Genomic DNA, 19890 nt, shown 5'->3' on the forward strand with positions numbered 1-19890 from the left:
TGGCAGAAAGCTATATGCTCCAATTACTAGCTAGCTGCTACCTTAGGAAAGCCACTACAGTGCGTTTATTTGAGCTTTTTTGTGGTAAACATCTACAAAAAGTGTTGACAGTGAGCCAAAACGGTTCAGTTTTGGGACATTCAACCACAACGACGACTACTAAACATTTGCTATACACCTGAAGAGCTGAGGGACAAATCAGTCAGGTCATAATTATCTGTGTTTATCACTTAAAATGACTCTTTCATTTAAAAGTAGCCGAATCCTGTGATCCATGGTTGATATACAGATATCGATTATTGTAGCTTACAGCAGACCTAATATTTTACGACAAATTAAAAAAAAAAAAAAAAACCCAAAAAACCCAAACCTTTACAGACGTTAATTTACACCAAGTGTTATTTCATTCATTGTGGAATATACAAGTGGCTGTAGTTATTATACTGAACTTAATGCTCCATTTGTTTCATGAGCTAGTTGCTAACTTGGTCTGATGTTGTGTACAGTAGGCTACAGTGTGTTCAAAAAGCGATGACCAACACCAACACAGTTTTGAGCTGTAAAAACAAAAACTAAAAAGTTGCTATAAAGCTCTCAAGAGCTGAGGGATGAATCCAAATTGGGTCATAATTGTCTGTGATTCCATCACTACAGATGACCCTTAAATTTAAAGCAGTCATGTGATCCATTGTTGATATAGAAATATTGATTATAGCAGCATTAAGCAGACCTGAAATTTTACTAAAGATGTGGCACACAAGAAAATGAGATTCTTAAAATCCTTAATCCAGATTTGAAAAACAAAAAAGCTCGACAGACGTTCAGTTTCACATCGTATCGTCTCACTGGGTGGGGAATACACAGTTTCTGAAGGTGATGTCACCAACTGTCTGCTTCACTGTCTTCTATATGCATGCGCACTACTTTATGGAGGGTTAATAAGAAACACTCCCTGGTAATAAAGATGGCAGATTATCTATTTATTCGCAATATAAACTAAACAAGGGAGGGCAGTGACAGTAATCAGAGGCAGCAGTGCGTCATACTGGTGGCAGGGTTTACCCAGCAACAAATTAATTAAAATCATTTGTTTCCCTCTACAAAGAGCATCACCACCTAATATTTGATAGTGTTGACTACTGTTCAGAAAAAAAAACACAGTTTGAGTCACTTTTTCCTCCAGTGGATTTCTTGTATGTATTTATTTACCTGTAGACAAACACATCTATCTATTGCTCTGTATTGTGGTTTAGCACTTTCAATACTGACCATACTCAAAGTTACATGTCACAATATAACTTTGTTAACGACACACAGAAATTGTCCTATTGTTTTTCAGGGTTTTTTTTTTTTTTTTAAACCATATTGCCTTCTAAGGTTTTCGAATGTGAGTGATACATTTTCAACCCTCATCAGAGAAACACACCCCTCTAAATCAGTACAGCTGTTTTGCATTAGTTCACTTGCTGGTTTAAAATACATTTAAAGCTCAAGACACAAACTGTCAGTTCATGTCCGACAAAATAACTTAAAACCATTAGCCAGTGGCCTTTCAAAAATCTAGACACAATGAAAAACAACAACAAAAAAAGTGCAGATGTAGCAGCTAATTTGTACGACACCGCTTGGCACTGTTCAACTAAAATCTGAAAGAGGCACATTGATCCAGTCAAAGAAAAAAAAGGAGGCCCGCAGCCATTTTTAACTATGCAGCTGCGCTAAAATGTAGTTTCGTCTTCACTCGACTAAATTAAGGCTGAAATTCACAGTTGATTCTCACAAGGTCCATTAAGTATTTTGGCTGCACAAATTAAATCTGAGCAAATTTTTAAAAAACAACACAAACTACAGTTGGAAGCACTCTGAAGCCTGTGAGCTGACATAAAATACATTAAGATCTCAAGGCCACCAACCATTTTCAGCAGCATTTCACATTCAAGTCATTCCCATGTTTTGTATTAAAAACAATAAAAATGAGTTGATAAATTAGTAAACTGACTGACTGACGCACTAAATACAGAAAATGTACCACAGTTTAGACTTGGAACAATGTGTTCGATCAATGAGACCCTTCCTTTAACGGACAAATAAAAAGTCCCGTGAGGAGACGTGAGGAGGCTGTTCAGCTCCTTCGTTCAGCCCACAGGACAATCTCAAAACTCTTCCTGCATAAAACACTTTAAATACATAGGGTTATATAAAAAGTGGCATGTGGTGGCTGTTGTTTTGTTTCTATGCAAATGTTAATATTACTGCTACATTTTTACTGTCTGATCCGGCCACAACAAGGTACATTACAGCCAGCTTCAGTAGTGTGGTAATCAAACACAAATACAGGTCCCTCATCCATCCTGAATCAGGAAACCAGTCATTGTTATAAACTGAAAATAGTTAAAATTCAGCGTTCACACGTTAGACTGTGAACAGCAGTTATATCACATCAAAGCGGTCCTTGTCAGGACAATAAATCAACAGCAAAATAAAACTTTTTGCTGCATGGGTTCACAGTCAGACCTGAGTCACAATTCAAATTGAAATCCATAATGAAGTCAAAGCGGTACATGTTAGATTTTTAACTTTTGTTCTGCTTTCAAGACGGCCATTTTTCTACTAATTTGTGTTTTATACCTCATACTCATGCCTGGTATAGATACATGTTGCACGTCTATAAATATTGACTTCCTATTATTACAGAAATGAATGGAAACCAAAGAAAAGCTGGAGGCAAAGTCCCTTTCACAGCAATTATTCCATTAAAGCATGACGCACATTATAATACCTTGGAAAATGAGCAGCAGTCATGCACCTGTGTGGGTGATTTGGACGAAGTAGGCTGCACTTGAACTTGCTGTGAATTTCAATTGAAGTATGACTCTGACCTGATCCGTGACCTCCCTGCTTACCACAGTAACACTGCGTCTAAACAACACGATTTCTACCAATCAACTAAAGAAAATGTGCAATTCCAAATTTTCATACAGGTGTTTGAGTGTTAATCATTCGCTCTCCTCGGGCCTCTTGAGCACTGCGCTGTATTTCATGGGTGCGCCGTCTGCTTTGAGCTGCACCTCCACTAATGTGAAGATTGAGATTACCTGCAAGTGGAAAGAAGAAATGTGATTATTGCAATTCACATTGTAAAACTTGCTTGTTCAAGGTCACTTTCTAACCATCCTAACACCAGTTAGCTGACTCAACCTGTTCATGGAATAAATTGTCTCGTTTTCTCCAGTTTTTTTAACGTTATGTTCAGTCTTTAAAAACAACCTCAATAATCCGTCAGAGGTGCATAAAGGCCACAGCACCTGACAACTGTACTTAAATTATTAGAAGTTTAGCCTTTCTCTGTCTTACAATTCATTTAAAACTATAAATCACCCATTGAAGAACTTTAAATCCATGAAACCGGACGTTCATTTCTCAATTTCTTTTAAAGAATATTCTCATTTTCCTATTGGTGGGCCAAACCATGACATAAGCAGGTTCAGCTTGTGTGGTTCTTACCTGCTCTACTGGAGGCTTCTCTATGTCCTCTGCTGTCCAGACCAGAGTCAGCTCAGACTTCTTTCCCACCTTACGATGGTGGAAGGAGTCCAGGCCCGTAACAGACTGAAGGTGAAAACAAACTGTATTGAAGAAAACTAGTCCTGTGACGTTGACTTGTTGGATGGTTTTGTTTTGTATCGTCACAACATCACTCTCTGGACTGCCTCATTTCTCCCTCTGGAATGAGCTTTTAAGTAATTAACAGTGTGCTTGCTTGTGAAAGATGATTGACAAAGCTGAATTAAGGTCATCGAACACAGTGTAAAGAATTTCTCTTAAATGGTCGACTGCATAAGAAAACTGCAAAAAGTTAAGATGAATGAGTTTTTAAGAACATAAAAAGCAAAATGAAAAACATTAAATAAAAGTGAAAACAAAACTGCCCCCCGTCGATGGAGTGTTATTGAGCTGACCTTGCAGTAGATGCGTTTCTGAACTCCGTATCTGAGAACGAGCACATCGAAGGACTGATCCAGCACCCCCATCACCATGGCCTCAGAGTCCAGTGGGCCACAGTCCTGTGGAGCACAGACCAAAAACAAAGACTTCAGTATAGTGACAGTATGATTCTGACCTGACATTAAGGAACTGCTTTAAACCTCGGCTTATTTTACAATTATGACATCTAGCTGATTGTTGACCCCTTTGTCTTTTGAGGAGGAAACCAATAAGCTCCATCTTAATAATCACCCAGGGTCAGAGCCTTAGTACCCTGACAAAATCACAACCACAGAATATTAAATGTGAAACAGGATTATTGAAATTAAAAGCTTAAATGGCAGGAAGGTTGTTTTGAAGAATTAATAAATAAATATCAGAGAAACATTTACTTTTTCTATTTGAGAGAAAAGTAATAAAAAGGTTTGTAAAACTGTATTTCATAAACAACTCATTATGTTTTGGTTGGTCTAGTATTTGACATAATTATAAACTCTAAACTTTGTTAAAACGAGTCCTGAGAGAGTTCAACCAACTAAATTATCTGTATCCGTATCCCGAACGGGTGAGGCTTGAACCAGAAGTAGGTGGCGCTGAAACCAGAAGTGGGTGGGACTAACTATTATTAATTTAAGCCTGAAGTTGATATGGGTTGATTAGAAGTTGTTATAATCATTATTTATTAAAAAACTATTTATAGAACAGCTTCATATTTGAGCTTCAAAACAATATCTTTGTCTATAAGAGTAAAAGAAACTACCTAAAGAACTAAAGACATTTTTTTATAAACTTCAATCAACTACCTAATGAGGATTTTTCTTTCATCACGAGATCAGACACTGACACATTTTACTTGTAAAATATATATATAATAATATTTATAATAAAAATATATTATCTGTACAGGATACTCATTTAAGGCAAGTTTGCTCAACCCTAGTTAAACCATGGCCAGTGCAACAAAGAAGACAAAATAAAATTTCAGATTGACCATTGAGTCCAACTTGTTGACAGTATGTTGTGATTTGGTTACTGACCTTTACAAAGACTCCAAAGAAGAGCTCAGAGCTGAGCTCCTGCACTCTCTTGGACACAGTCTTCTTGTCGTTACAATGTGATGCCTGTTTTTGGACTTCTTGTGTTGACAGCCCCAAACTAGGCCCACATTCTGCAAGCAAACATTCAGACACACATGAGTATGAGAAAAGAAGAAAAAAAAAACCACACACATATTTGACTGAGAAACACACAGTAGGAGCTGACAGAGACAGGAAGGCCAGAAACTATTGCAAAGGCAACGGCATAAACAATGCATCGACTCAGAGTGAGATCTGAGGCCGCTTTGTTCTTTTTCTGCATTTCTCTTCTACATGATCAACCACACAGGTCCTGCAATACAACCACAGCACTGTTGGAAACAAACAGGACCTTCTGTTACTTGTTTTTGTGTTTCAAAGACAGAGTTTAGTAGAGAAGGTACTCACTCAGTGAAGCAGCCAGCAGCCGGTGGACAATGATGTCAGCGTAGCGCCTGATGGGTGATGTGAAGTGAGTGTAGAGGGGAACGTTGAGGGCGTAGTGCTTAAATAACTTCTCATCCTTGCGTACTCCTGTAGAGAAGTACAACGCCATCTGGAAACACCAATAACACAGATTGAATACTATATTCAATCTCACAAAAGGAGGTTTTTTTTGTAAAATGACTTTATTGCATGACTTCGTTTAACTTCTATGACCTTGTTTTTTTTCTCATTTTGAAGAACTTTTCATTCTTTGTCTAACAAAAGCAAAAGTATTCCACACAGGCTTCACAAACATCATCATAAAAGTTAAAAAATAAAGAAAAGAAGGCCTTCAGCAGTGGTTACTGAGTTCTTACCTGCATCGGTCTGGAGCACATGTGGGTGAGGACTTCTTTTCTGGCAGTGGTATACTCATCATCACCGAGAGTAGTATTGAGACTCTTCTGCATGTTGGAACAAAAAGGAAAGAGATTTTAATCATTAATACTAAATAACTATCTAATAATTTTACAGTCAAAAGTTCAATGCACCTTGCAATCGTGGTAGCCTCATGCTAGCCACCATTTGCTTGTGTGATCATTCAAAAGAGCTTGCAAACATTAGGATATAAAATGGACAATATGAAAACACCTGTAATGCTGACATTTTGAATTTGATCACAGAAAGAAAATACAACCCTGTAAATCTCACACTGAGTTGATTAGGAAAAACAGATTTTCTAATTGTTTCTGAGATGTTAGAAACTGGGCTACTGACATGCAATGCTCCTGCAGAGGACAGATCGATGTTGATCCCCAACTGGTCGCACAGCTCCTGGAGCTCATCCACCATCTTGGTCTTGGGTGGCGGGTGGCACCTGAGGAGGGCCAGCTCAGGGAATTTGCGGTAGATGTGGTGGGCTGTGGCAATGTTAGCAAGTAACATGAACTCCTCCACCAACCTAGACAACACAGTTATGGATGGGAGTTAGATGGCCATATGGGCGAAATTAAAACGGGAACAATGATTCAGAAGTTATACAAGTGTCACTGAAAATATATATTTCTTTTGAAAGAGAAACAGAAGTGATACAGACAGGAATTTGTATCTGAGGAGGGTTTGTTACTCACTTGTTACTGTCTCTGTACTGGTAAATATAGCAGCCCTGAGGCATCATGGTCTCTTTGTCCAGGGTGAAAGACAGTTTCAACTGTAAGAAAAAAATGGAATGACAAGCTGACTTATCCGAGTTTCCATACATTTACAATTACAGTTACTGCTGGGTTACATCATGTTAACCAGTTCAAATAATCCTGTTAAATTTCTTCAATGAACTCTTGAAAACTTGAATAAATGACATTTAGAGCATTAATATCAAAGCATTCAACTAATTGCTATGTAAAGATATAGTGAAGTAACAAAGTCTTGAAGAGAGAAGGGCGTCACACACACTGTGTGTATTGTGATCTGATCGTCTCTGTTCTCATGAATGTGCTTATGAATGTTATTGCATGCGAGTCCATTTTAACATGGTGGCCTTGTAAGAAACTTTCTCATCGTGGGTCTAAGGACAGAGGGTGTCATTTCACTGTACAGTTTATAAAGCCCACTGAGGCAATGTGATTGTGATTTTGGGCTTTATAAATAAAATTGATTCGAATTTTGATTTTTTCCTCACAGGCTGAGGAAGGCAGCTGCTCTACTGGTACAGTAGCAGATATACGTGTATATTTTGCAAGTTGGCAACAGGTCAAACAGACTGTTGCTGTGATGGATGTTGTCTTTTAGTATCCTTTTAGTAACAATATTCAACTTTATTGAGTGAACAAAGCACACATTTGTTTTGGTCCGAGCTGGTGCTGGAGTCCAAAATCGTGTGGCTCTGAATTTTGTAGATTTCACCTTCGAGCGATCTTTGATGGACTCTTATTCTGAAATAAGCGGGATATGAGTGGAGTGCTGAAACTGTGGTCAGCTGCAGCTGCATCACATTTTGTTCACATTCATCTTGTTTGTTCTAGTTTGCAGGACCTCAAACTTTCAATTTAGACTGAAATAAGTTAAATAAATAAAAGTTTGTGTCAAGAGTTGATGATGGCGCTATCTTTCAGACGTTTCTGTCATGCTCCAGTGTACATGGTTTAGAAAAAACAAAAGGACAGATTTCACAAAATAGTCAAAACACAAGGCAACGAGGCCTGACCTGGTCTAGTCGGAGGGCTCCTCCTGAGAAGCGTTGAGCCCGGAGGTTCTTGGCGATGGAGTGCAGGTTGAGCACAGCCTGATGGATCTCATCGATGGGGTGCTCGGGGTCAACAGGTGGCAGCTCCTCAGCAGAGAACATCTTTTCGGGGGCATCGATCATGCTCTGAGCGTGGTCGTAACTCAACTTCACGCAGGAGCGGATGACTGTGCGGCCGAACCACTCGCTCAGGATCTGGAGGGTGGGCAGGTGAAGTGGAACCAATGAGGTAAACCAGGGAGCAGAAAATACCTCCAACAGCTGTGAATTTTAAACGGTCATACCTTTCCCTCTGGTGTGATTTTCCAAATGACAGAGAAGGTGAGTCTGTCTGTGAGAGGATTCAGACTGCACAGCTCCTCACACAGCAGCCGAGGCAACATGGGGATCACCTGCACAGCGACAAACACATGAAGGGATCAATTCTAGGACGAACACATGAACACACTGAGGGCTGAAGAGAAAAGAATAAGGTGTGTTTATGAAGCTACAACTGAGAGATAATGTTTAAAAAAAAAATAACACTTCATATAAGGCAAAAACATCTGGTCAGATCAACCAGCAGTTTCATTGATGCCATTTGAAGTAGCTGATTAATTAAAAAAAAATTCAACAAGCACTCACCTTTTGAACCATGTACACGCTAGTTGCTCTTTGGCTGGCGACAGCATCCAAAGTGTTGTCCTCCCCCACAAAATAACTCACATCAGCGATGTGGACTCCCATCTCAAAGTTACCTGTGTGAAGAAGACAGTCTATGACCTCCCATTCCCCAGTAAAAACATGCATCTGTATCTATAGTCAGAATTTAACCTAAACCATTATCAGTGAGCTCCACAGTTAAGGTAATTTACCATCGGGGAGTTGTTTACAGGACAGAGCATCGTCCAGGTCTCTGGCAGTAGCAGGGTCAATTGTGAAGATACACTCCCTCCTGCACAGGATAAGACAATGCTTTGTGAATCATTATGAGGTCTTAATACAGAACAACTGCTTGCTGCCATCAGACTACAAAACTTAAAATGATCAGTAGCCCAGTTATGAGCAATATATATCTCTCTATATATCTCCTATCGCTCATTTTTTCTAAAACTGGATTTGACTCATGTAGCATGTTCCCATTCAAAGAAAATATTCATAAAAAAGTGTGGAGCTACAGAAACATGTACAGGCTTTAGAGTCCTACCTCAGGTCTCTCCTCTTGCTCATCTCCTCAGGTGGGATGGTCCAGGGCAAGTTCTTGGGTAGGCAGTCTAACACCTCATCTGAGAACTCAGAAAAATCCACGTCATACTCTATCAGGATGCCCTCTGTCTCTGGCTCGATCTCTCCAGCTTGACCCAGAGTCTTATGGAGTTGACTGGAGGAAACATAAAGGAGAGAGTCAGGTTGGATGACACAATGTTGAAATGCTTTCCTGCATCAAGGTTTGAATCTAACACTCACCCTTCTGCAAAGTTGCTGTCGGCTGACCAGTTGGTGATCCGACATATGAACAAGGTGTTGGTGTAGTCACCCGGGCGGGATGTAAAGTCTTCGGGACAGTTAGTCAGGAGAACGTTAATCCGTGGCACCCTGTGGTCCACGGGGGAGAACATGGCAAAAGGCTTGTCTGGTAGGAACTTCAGGAAGCCTGTCACAGCTCTTGAATGTTTCTTCTCAACAATGTAGACCACCTGAATGACAGATGATAAAGGAAATATAGTGATGAATGTAAGATGTAAGACCTGTGTGTTTTTTTTAACGTCCTGAGCAAAAGACGACAAGCTGCTTAAGAAAAAGTTAAAGACAACTTTTGTGCCCAGACACACCGAACTGACTTCAAAGAACTAGCCTCGACAAAGGCTGACCGTTGTGTCGGCTTATGTCGCGTTTGTCTGCCTGTGTCTCGGCCAAAAACCTGCACTTGAACATGTCATAAAGACTACAGTGCCATGCCCTTAGTGAATCATTATGCAAACAAAATTTATGTCGTTCCTTTGTATAGTTAAAGACTTTCAGTAACAGGAAATGAGTAGCTTTTATCGTGAAGTAGTAGAATATATTGCTAAGTTGTTTCTGACAATTTAGGCCGGAGCCGATGTTTCATGTTGAGCAGGAAGGAAAAACTAATTAAAGTCTGTTGACTCTTCTCAGAAAAATGATTGGGAAAAAGAAGATAAGGTGTGAGTAAGAAATTCAAGAGAAAGGCTGGAAACTCACTTTAGCAGTCTTTTGGAGTATTTCCCCATTGGATCGTGGGGTTGAGGGGTCCTCCAGAGGTACCCCTATTTCAATGAGAAGAAAGGGCAAATGAAGAGGTATTAGCCGACATACTGTAGTGCTTCTCTGCATTGAAACTCAGTAAATAAACCTTCAAACACAGAGTTTATTGACCAATACCAAACATTATCTGAATTATTATTACTTGATAACACCGTTCCCATATTAATTGTGACCTGAAATAGCTGCTGTAGTGACACATCATCACGGTACCTGTCTCGGTGAGGGTGGTATTCTGAACTCTTCTGACGAGTTCGTCCTGGTCGCTGCACTGGTCTTCCACCATCACATCAGGCCTGGGGGTGCGCGCTGTCTTCTTCTGAGCTGTGTTTTCTCTCTGGGTCTCTGACTCACTGGAGCCCTCACAGTCAGTGTCTGACCTCACCACCTGAAACAGACACATACTTGCTACTGGTGTGTTCTGATGTCCTTTGGGGACGATAAATGCTAAAATAGAGCATGTTATAACAATTAAATCAATAACTTTTAAATTCTAATGTCCACATAAAGACAAGGGGCTTACAAAATAAAAGTATACTGTACAGAGATAGGGGAGTATGGCCTACCTTCCACTGGTCCCGAGGCAGGATTTGCGCCACCACTATGTCTCCATTCAGCGCTCTGTTGCGAGATACAATCCCATCAAGAAATATGTCCCTTGTGTCATCCTGCAAACATAGACACAGATTGCTTGTCTCCTGTCTGCCTTTCACATGTCTTGAAAGGTTTACAACAATATTTGCATTTATATACAGTTGTACTGTACAGGGATGGGAACTGATAAGATTTTATTTATATCAATCCCGTTCTTCATTCAGTTTATCGGTCTGATTCTTAAACAATTTCCTTACTGTTTCCTGATCGATTTTCTGTGTGGAAAAAAGTATCCTACGCTGGTTTTCAGCGTGAATGTAACTGTTTTAGTAGTTGGATAATTAGTTTTAGCTGTAGCAACAGTTTGTCTGTTAATCTAAGATGGGTGAAATGAGGGAGTGTTTATACAGCACTCATTTTCATTTGGGTTTCCTTTGACAAGAAAAAACCTGTTAAACCTGCCTTAGTTTTATCCACCCTTACTTGATATTATTATTTTACAGACCTTTCAAGGAGTACTGCTGTCTCTGTATGAAAATAACCATGCTTTGGACCATTTCCTCCTCTGTGCCATGCCTCCTTGTTTCAAGTCAAGATTCTAGCAGCATAGATGCACGAGCTTGGCGTCATTGTTTTGCAATGCACAACTGTTAGAAAACCATGCCAGCATCGATAAAAGGAAATGATAGGTTTGAAGGCATGTCGAACCATTTCTTGATTTCCATCCCCGATACTTTAGACATGCAACACCTTCACTATGAGATGCATTCATAGAAACCATGAAACAAGTTTGTGAAACAGCAAAACAATGTGTCAGATCCGCTCTGGGTTGAACTTACAGGTGATGGGATGAAAGCTTCATGGTATTTCTTTGGGTTGATCCTCAACTGTCCCTGCAGAGAAAGTGTGCAATTTAGAAATTAATTCATCAGTATGCTGTGATTTACTGCTGAATCACACTGTATGAAGTTGACCTTGAACTCAGTGGCACATCAGGTATGTGGTATTGAGATTTTTTTTTCAATATACAGAAAGGATTTACCATGAAGTCACACAAACTCCAATTTAAAATGATCAAATATTCATAAAACTTGTATTCCCAAATAGTATGACCACCTTCAGTAATTTCATCTATACTTGCTATACATTTTAATACAGGCGTGTCTCAGTACCTGAATGAGTTCTCCTCTTTTAAGGCCATGAGAAACCTCCTCCAACGTCATGTAGGATTCAAACACTTGTTTCTTTGATCCTCTGCCTCCTTTGTTTTTATTCCTGTCAGCAGGAGAATTGGCACCTGAAGCTGAAAAAGATTTATGCCAATGACGTAATATAATCAGCATAGGTCATCAAAAGTATACAACTACATTCTCGCATCGCCTGCTGAGAAATAACATCTCAAAAACTAACCTACAATTTACCTCTGGGCTGCTGCAGTCTTTTGTCTTTACCATGAGGAGACCTGGGCCTTGACATCTGCATGTCAACCCCTGACCTGACTGTCCCTTCTCTACTGTTCTCGTCTTCAGGGGGCTTTGGCAGGTTTTTTTTCTTTGACTTTGTCATCTTCTCTTGCTCTTGCCCACTTGCACTGGCATTCTTTGGGGACTGGGGACGTCCAACAAACGAGTCGGCCTCTTTAGGGTCCTTGCTTTTCTTCTGCGGCTTCTGGTGTTTCTTGGGGTTGTTAGGTTTTAAAGAGCTGAGTTCCTCGCCAGAGTCTATGTCTCCATCGTGGCTGGTGGCGGTGTCCCTTCTCGGTCCCCGGCGCTGCTTGTCAGACACGCCTTGCTTCCGTTCACCGTCCTGCTGAGCACCGCGGGTGTTCAGTTTCTCCATGTACAGAGACAGTGAACTCTCCTCTCCTTTAATTTTCATTGAAGATGGGGAGAAGTCACTTGAGTCAGAGAAATCATTGGGCACTTGGTCCCTTTTTCGCTGTGGTATGTTGAGCTTGTCACTCTGGGCTTTGAGCAGTGTGCTCGGCCCAGGTCCATCCCTTTGAAAGGACATATCCTTTGCATATTGCTCCAGATACAGACTGAACTTGCTGCTGCTGTGCTGGCTGAGGAGCCTGGCATAGGCATCTTTCTGAGGAGCAATGCCTGGCTGATTGTGGGTGCGCTTTGGCTCTCGATTCAGGTGAGCCTTCTTAGATTCCCGAGGAGAATCCATGGGGCAATCCTCAAAGATGCTGTCCCTGAAAAGTCAGAAAACACACTGTGAATGATACAATTCAAGCATGACTCAATACACATAACTTACAGGCAAGGTTACTTTAATTAGCAACAATGCTTGCAAATCAGTGCACTCATAACACGCACAACAAGTTTGTTTCTTCTAAAGAAAATGAAAGCTACTCTTCAGGAGGCTGGATGACTTATTGCCGAGCAGTCCACTCATGTTACATCATTTATGTTAGCTCAGTAACAGAAACAAATGTAGACATGGCTGCTAGTAAGCTAAACATCCAGTCTTTGGGCTTTAAAATAAAAAAACACTGTGTCATCTCTTTGTCCTCAGTTTTAAGGTTTCGTCAAGCTAAGAATACGGTTTAAAACACGTCCTTGCTAGCAGCTAACCGTTAGCTATTGTTAGCTAACAGTTGTTAGCAGTGCCTGGCTAGCATCAGTTACTTAGAAAGGCAAGTGTCTGGTTAACGTTAACCAACTGCTTGTATGTCAGTCAGACAGCAACCCTGAACCACTACAAACGACTCGGAAACAGACGGACAGACTGTCAAACTCATCATTTTAAACATTACCTTACTCACTGTGTGGAAGTTGTGTAACTTAGTCGTTTTTTTGTTCAGAGCAAAAATGCTAATGTTAGCTGATACGTTCACGTCCTCCGTCGTCATGCACGGATACAATAATGATGCCTTTGTGGGCTGTCGGAATTGTCGGAATCAATCCAATGCACAGAAACGCCCCACGGAGAAAAAAAAAAATCGAGATTTATCAATCTATTTATTTGCTTATATTGATATCATAGAATATAAATGTTCCTTATTAGTCAGACATTACACCTAAATGAATCAGTGTCGTTGGGAGTAACCATGCAACATCATTCACTGTGTGACTAAATGATTTTTCTGTTGAATCACTGGATAGGCTGAGGGTCACAAGTAACCTCTAGAGGGCAGCAAAGACCAAATATTACATTTATTTGACTGCAGTGACATATTGTTGTGTGTGACACTTGTGCAAACAACCCATCCTGTCTGATGGGAATGATTGCAGGAAAGTAAACGTAGCATTCAGTGAGACGGATGTGTTTGAGCGTGTGACGTCTGGCCGTGATGGTGTGTAATTTCGTCACCCATATATTTGTTATAGATTCTCTTCTCCCTGCGGACAGGCTGATTTCACACCTGTCTGTTCACGCCTGCTTCACTCGCATAGTGCAAGACAACTTGTGAAGGCTCCTTCAAGCACACACACACACTCACTCACACACACAGCAGCATAATTCCCTGGAGATGGTATGGAGGTGATGTGTGCAGTCAGATGATGCTTTCAGACATCTTGACGGTATAATGTAGATCAGGTTGTCGTGTCTCACATTGATAGAGGCCCAGGATGTCTTTTAAAGCTCATTCACAGACAACTAATGCATACATACACTCACTGATGCCTTCAGTAGCTCATAACTGTCATATATTGAAGTTAATAAAAGCAGAGTTCATAAAAAAAGACACCTGATCGCATGTGTCACTCGGCTTGCACCTTAATATAGTGTCCTCCAACCTCACAGCCAGATGGCCACAGCGACTCTGGATATATAAGATGGTTTCCATGCTTATGTTATGCAGCATCGATACAGCAGTGCCATCTGCGCTTTCTTATTCTCTCTTCTCTCAACCAGCGAGTTGAAACAAGCACACACATTAAATTTAAAAGCCAGATACCATGAGAAAGAAAACAAATGTTTCTAAGAAAGTGTGATATGTGGCATTGTCATCTTGGAGTATGCCTGTGCCATCAGGGAATAAAAAATCCATTGATGGAAAAAACCTGGTCATTCAGTATATTCAGGTTGTCAGCTGACCTCATTTTTTGGGCATATAATGTTGCTGAACCTAGACCTGACCAACTGAATCAACCCCAGATCATAACACTGCCCCCACAGGCTTGTACGGTAGGCACTAAGCATGATGGGTGCATCACTTCATCTGCCGCTCTTCTTACCCTGATGCGCCCATCACTCTGGATCAGGGTAAATCTGGACTCATCAGACCACATGACCTTTTTCCATCGCTCCAGAGTCAGATCTTTATGCTCTCTAGCAAATTGAAGCCTTTTTCCCCCGATTAGCTTCACTGATAGGTGGTTTTCTTAAGGCTACACGCCTATTTGCTTAGTTAAATCCGGGTGGTGATTTTTTTTTTGGCCAGGCAGTGTATTTCCTGACACTTCAACAAAGCCACCCAGACTGCCTGTGCAAACATCTGGTCTCTATTATAACCCACCTGTGCAGTAGTGTTTTTCAAGCAGAGATGGCACGATAAGGCTGTAATTGGATTAATTATGTGATTTAATTAAGTCTCACCTGCTGTTGCATTAGACATAGACTGTCGGAGTGCCTGAAACACTACTTACAGCTGGGTGTTATCAGTATAACAGATGCATGAACAGTTGTTGGCCAGTCGAGGTACTGAGAGAGCCCGCGTGACTTACAGGTAGGAAAAGGGACATGACCACCTACAGAAACACTGGACGTTTTCTTCGATACATTGGACGAAATCAGTTGAGGTCAGCTCTATCGATCTGCATGTCATTGGTTAGAAGGAAACTGGGGAAATCCACACAGATATGGGGGAAAAAATAGAAACTCCCATAGAAACACTACAGCCTTCTCTGGGCAACAGTGAGCGTTAGCAGCAGCACGGACGACAATGCAGGCAGAAGTGGCCGCAGGTCTTTTCTGACTCCAAATTCAGCCACGCAAATTAATATTTCTTGATATTTTTAGCGAGACGTCGGGACATTTTCATTTTGTGTTGACAGAACCAGGTTAGCCAAAACACACCTATCCAAGTGGGTTTTGTGCCTAAACCTAACCAAAACGTAAGCACAGCGTTGTCACAACATAAAATTGAATGTTGGGTCCTTAATTTTCCTCCCATCAGCTAAAGGAAAAGTTTACCTATCCAGTCACACCTGTGCCGAAGGAAAGTTGGACTTTACAGTCCCACAAAACATTTCTGGAGCTTCATAGTAAAAATAGCGATGCAGTATTCTCCTAATCAGCTGAAGTAGCTGGGGACTTTAAACATAATGTATGGTATTTACACCCTTGACATACGGTCGAGCTTGTTCACCCACTTCAGACAGGGTGCATGTAAACGCTTTTAGCCTAGTAGCTACAGTGAAGTTTTCAAGTTAATAACATCTTTTCAAATCAATTTAAGATCTTAGGGCTTCTGGAGACTTGAAAGGAAGTTATTTACAGCCTAAGTGCCAAGTGCATAAGCTAGGCCGCACGTTAAATAACATCTTTTCAAAAAAGCTTGGGCTTCTGGAGACCTCGATGACACTGGATGAGCTGTATGGAGCCTCGTCTACTTCAGTTGATTAGAACGCTGCAACTCTGTTTTGCTGTGAAGCTCCAGAAATGTTTAGTGGACTACAGAACTAATAACCGAATATTCATGTTGGGGGGAACCTGAAGGTTTGGTGACACAGAGGCTTTACTTTGCCCACTGGAGCGAATTTTTGTGTTTGTCTATTTGTTTTTGGCTTGTATCGGACTGGCTAAATAGATAGTGCTGACAATAGCGCGCTGGGACGGGGCGACACGTGTCTATAGGTAAAGAAGATTTGGTGCATTGTTTATACACAACACACTCACGCTGTTCATTTGGAACGCTGCGCTGACATTCGCAGATGAGATTCAATTTTCACCAGCATCAGTTGATAAACCGTCCCTCCTTTGGCCGACTGTACCGTGGGAAATTAACATAGTTACAGCTTCCAGCAGCCTCTTTCATCTTCATAAAGCAGCTGCGGTTGATGTGGCAGTCAGAGCGCTGGCATTTAACACAATCATTATTTTGAACTCCTACTTTGGATCCTGATGGCCTGTTTGTATTTTCCTCCACCACAGAACTGGTTGGTTTGACTTGAACCACTAAATGTTTCATCATTTTCCCATCATTCCTCACCGCTCTCTGTTTACCTCTCTAGTCTCAGGTGAAATGTCAGAGGAAGAGACATGATTTTTACACATCACCACATCCAACTCAGTTAAACTAAGTCAGTAACTACATTTTTTTCAACATCCTCACTGTACCTCCAGCAGCTGCACTGCATCCAAACAGTTCTCACTTACACACCTTTTGATGTTTTTGACAGCTTCCACTTTAGCACAGATGAAACTGAAGCTTTTAATATCAGAAGATGCTGTTAAAAACACATCCACACGCTTGTGAGGAACGGCTTTTCCAGAGCCCCTCCGCTTACTGTTTGATTATAGACTCTCATTGAAAACACACCCCTTCAAGAGTCTTCTATTGAGCCCTGGTCACTTTCCCACTGACAACAACCTCAGTAGATCAAATACAGGTCCCTGAATGATGCCGTAGCCAAGCAGACTCCCACCTGTAGAAAAATTAACAGCATCAGAGGAAATACCCTTTCACTCATCAGCCCCTTCTCCGTCCTTTGCTCTCTTCTGAGGAAACCTAAAGGAACCTCTGGGAGAACGGGGGAGCGTGGGTGAGAGAGGGGCTGGCACGGCTGCCTCTCTGCCGCTGTTGCGGTTGTACGGACTCAAGTTGTAAAGCATGCAGATGAAGCAGCAAATGCCTATCAAATATTCATCAGGCCAGGGGAGGCAGTGCAGCTTGTAAAAGAGGATGAAATAGAGGGGGCAGGAACAGTCACTTCGCTCGGTCTCCCGTCTCTTTCCCTCTGATGCTCCCTCACTACTCGGTACTGTCGCTTTTCCTCCTTCCACCTAATTCACCGTCTGTGCTACATACACACCTTTTTATCACGGGGCCTGGAGGCCGCTTAGTCTTTCAAGCCCGTGTGCAAAATGATTGAGAGAGATGATGGTGATTGATGTGATTTACAGGTACTCTCTTGTCAGAATTTATGAATATCCGTCCTCGCTGTTTGCAGCATTACACGTCAAAGTCTGATTCGGCACAGAAGGATGAGTGTGTGCGAGAGGTGTGTGTCCTGCACTTATAAGATGCTGCAAAGGGCCAGAAAGGCTACCTTCCCCGTCACCAGCTGCAGCGAGCAGCGGGCAGCGAGGGGAGATCTCTGCCGTCGTCACCTTCCACTGCCATGGCAACGGCCTGCGAGTCACCCCGGGTGAGCTGCACACTGCAACGCCCATTTACAGTCCTGGGCTGACTCCTGATGAGCCCTGGAGAATGTCAGAACAAGGCCGAGGTGGACACGAGCACGGACGTGACAATGAAAACGATGTTCAGCCTCACAACTGCAACAACAACAACACGACTGGTGAAGTGTCTGAACACAGGGAAGCCGTGTTCACATTTTCTCAGAGTCGTTGCTGTGTATGTATCATCATATAACATCACAACTGTGCCTTTGTACACACATATACACATATACATGTTCTATACCGTGTAGCCAAAAGTAAGTGGACAGCTCTGACCTGACACGTTTGTGCTTTTAATCTCAGCCGATTCTGGGGCTGTTTAGTGGTTTGGGATTTGCCACACTGTTCCATTAAAGAAAGGCTTAAAGGATAAGTTCACCCAAAAATGAGAATTTAGTCATTTTCAACTCACCCCCATGCCGAAAGGAAAGTCAGGTAAAGTTTTATAGTCCACAAAACTGAAGCTTCACGGCAAAACAGTGTTGAAGCATTCTCCCTAGCAACTGATGTAGATGGGGACTTGTTTTACAACGTAGACAAAAACAACAAAAACCTAAACATAAAATGGCTCCATACAGCCTGTATATGTCCTAATGCAAATCTCCATATCCCATGTTGGTTTTAAAATACGTTATTTACACCATTTTAAGCCAAAATCCTCACCATAGCTGATATGTTAAAAGCGTTAGCATGCACCCTGAAGTCTGAAGTGGTTGCACAAGTTCCACCACGAGTTGTGGGTGTAAATAACGCCTTTTAAATCAATTTTGTATCTCAGGGTTTCTGGAGACTTGGCTGATCGAGCTGTACAGAGCCATTTTAAGATTTTTTCTAGTTGTTTTCCATCTACTTCAGTTTTTAGGGAGAATGCTGCAATGCTCAGTTGTTGTGAAGCTCCAATAATGTTTTGTAGACTTTGAAACTTCACCTGACGTAAGTAGATAATTACTGACTTTGCTGAATGAATGAACTGTTCCTTTAATGCTACAATATACGATGATATTTTAGAAAACAATGTCCATCCAAATTTGGAGCTACTACTTCTAATCTTAGCAGTTGATCACGTCTTTTTTCAAGAGTTTTTGGGGGAATTTTTCACCTGATTAGACAGAATGAGGTGAAGAGGTAGACAAGAAATGGAGACATGACATGCAAAGGTCAATGGCTGGAACTGAACCAGCGATATTGTACTTGGAACTTGTGTGCACCATTCAGCTATCAATGGGGTAGCGTTGTTTTCCCTTTATGCAGCACAAGATGTTTGCCATTATGGTATATAGTTGTGTGTTTGTTTATGGATAATGTTGTGTGATTTTGGTAAGCGTCCACAATTTTTGGAAGGTGTGTTTACTATCTTTTACATTTAGCAAAAGATGATCCAGTTGCAAAGCACCATGACAGACAGGTTGAAAAACCAAAGGCAAGTTTTTATAAAAAAAAGGGCAAATCCAAAAACATAAAGAGAAACACATAAACTAAACTTAGAAAACCTGTGAAGGTACAGGAAACAGAACCAAGAACACTGAGGAGCAAACACAGGAAGACACGAGGTGCAAAAAAAGGGGTTGGGGAGAAGCCGTGAAAATCGCAGAAACGCCACGAGGACTAAAAACAGACCAACTGAGAAAAGAGTGAGGGAGAAACACAGATTTAATACAACAGGGAGGGAAGACTGAAACAAGGGACAGGTGTTAATTGTGATTGTGTGTTGGGTAGGCACATGGCAAGGACATCTACTGTATGTAATGCATTGCATAGAAACCTGTTGAAGTTAGCATGCTAACCAGCTAGCCCCTAGCCATTTTATACCTCAAGATGTGAAAGTCCGGTAGGGAGCAACATCAACAATCCCCCGATGCTTCTAGCTCCCAGTCCAGCTAGAGTCAGCTCATACGACCCATAGCTACACGGTTAACAGAGATGTCCAGCTAACGGCAGCGGCAGTTA

At 41.4% G+C, this 19890-nt stretch overlaps 1 protein-coding gene across 2 annotated transcripts; it reads right to left on the minus strand.

Annotated features, from left to right (window-relative positions):
• Nucleotides 1-1167: 1167 nt before the first annotated feature.
• Nucleotides 1168-13463, minus strand: dis3l2 (DIS3 like 3'-5' exoribonuclease 2). 2 transcript variants are annotated; one of them, XM_084369905.1, is made up of 21 exons: nt 13358-13463; nt 12006-12784; nt 11757-11887; nt 11424-11477; nt 10557-10658; nt 10204-10378; nt 9931-9995; nt 9175-9404; nt 8915-9088; nt 8583-8662; nt 8353-8465; nt 8013-8120; nt 7690-7923; nt 6617-6696; nt 6264-6447; nt 5864-5950; nt 5469-5616; nt 5022-5152; nt 3960-4064; nt 3505-3609; nt 1168-3095 (listed from the first exon to the last, which is right to left on the minus strand). In XM_084369905.1, exons 2-21 carry the CDS (start codon nt 12757-12759, stop codon nt 2997-2999), a joined length of 3159 nt encoding a protein of 1052 aa, XP_084226031.1. In that variant the 5' UTR covers nt 12760-12784; nt 13358-13463; the 3' UTR covers nt 1168-2996. The 2 variants fall into 2 exon arrangements, with proteins under 2 accessions (XP_084226031.1, XP_084226030.1); XM_084369904.1 differs by having other exon boundaries at nt 13349-13463.
• Nucleotides 13464-19890: the final 6427 nt, after the last annotated feature.

The sequence above is a fragment of the Pagrus pagrus genome, assembly GCF_965226575.1.
Source record: "Pagrus pagrus genome assembly, chromosome: 12".
NCBI lineage: Eukaryota > Metazoa > Chordata > Actinopteri > Spariformes > Sparidae > Pagrus > Pagrus pagrus.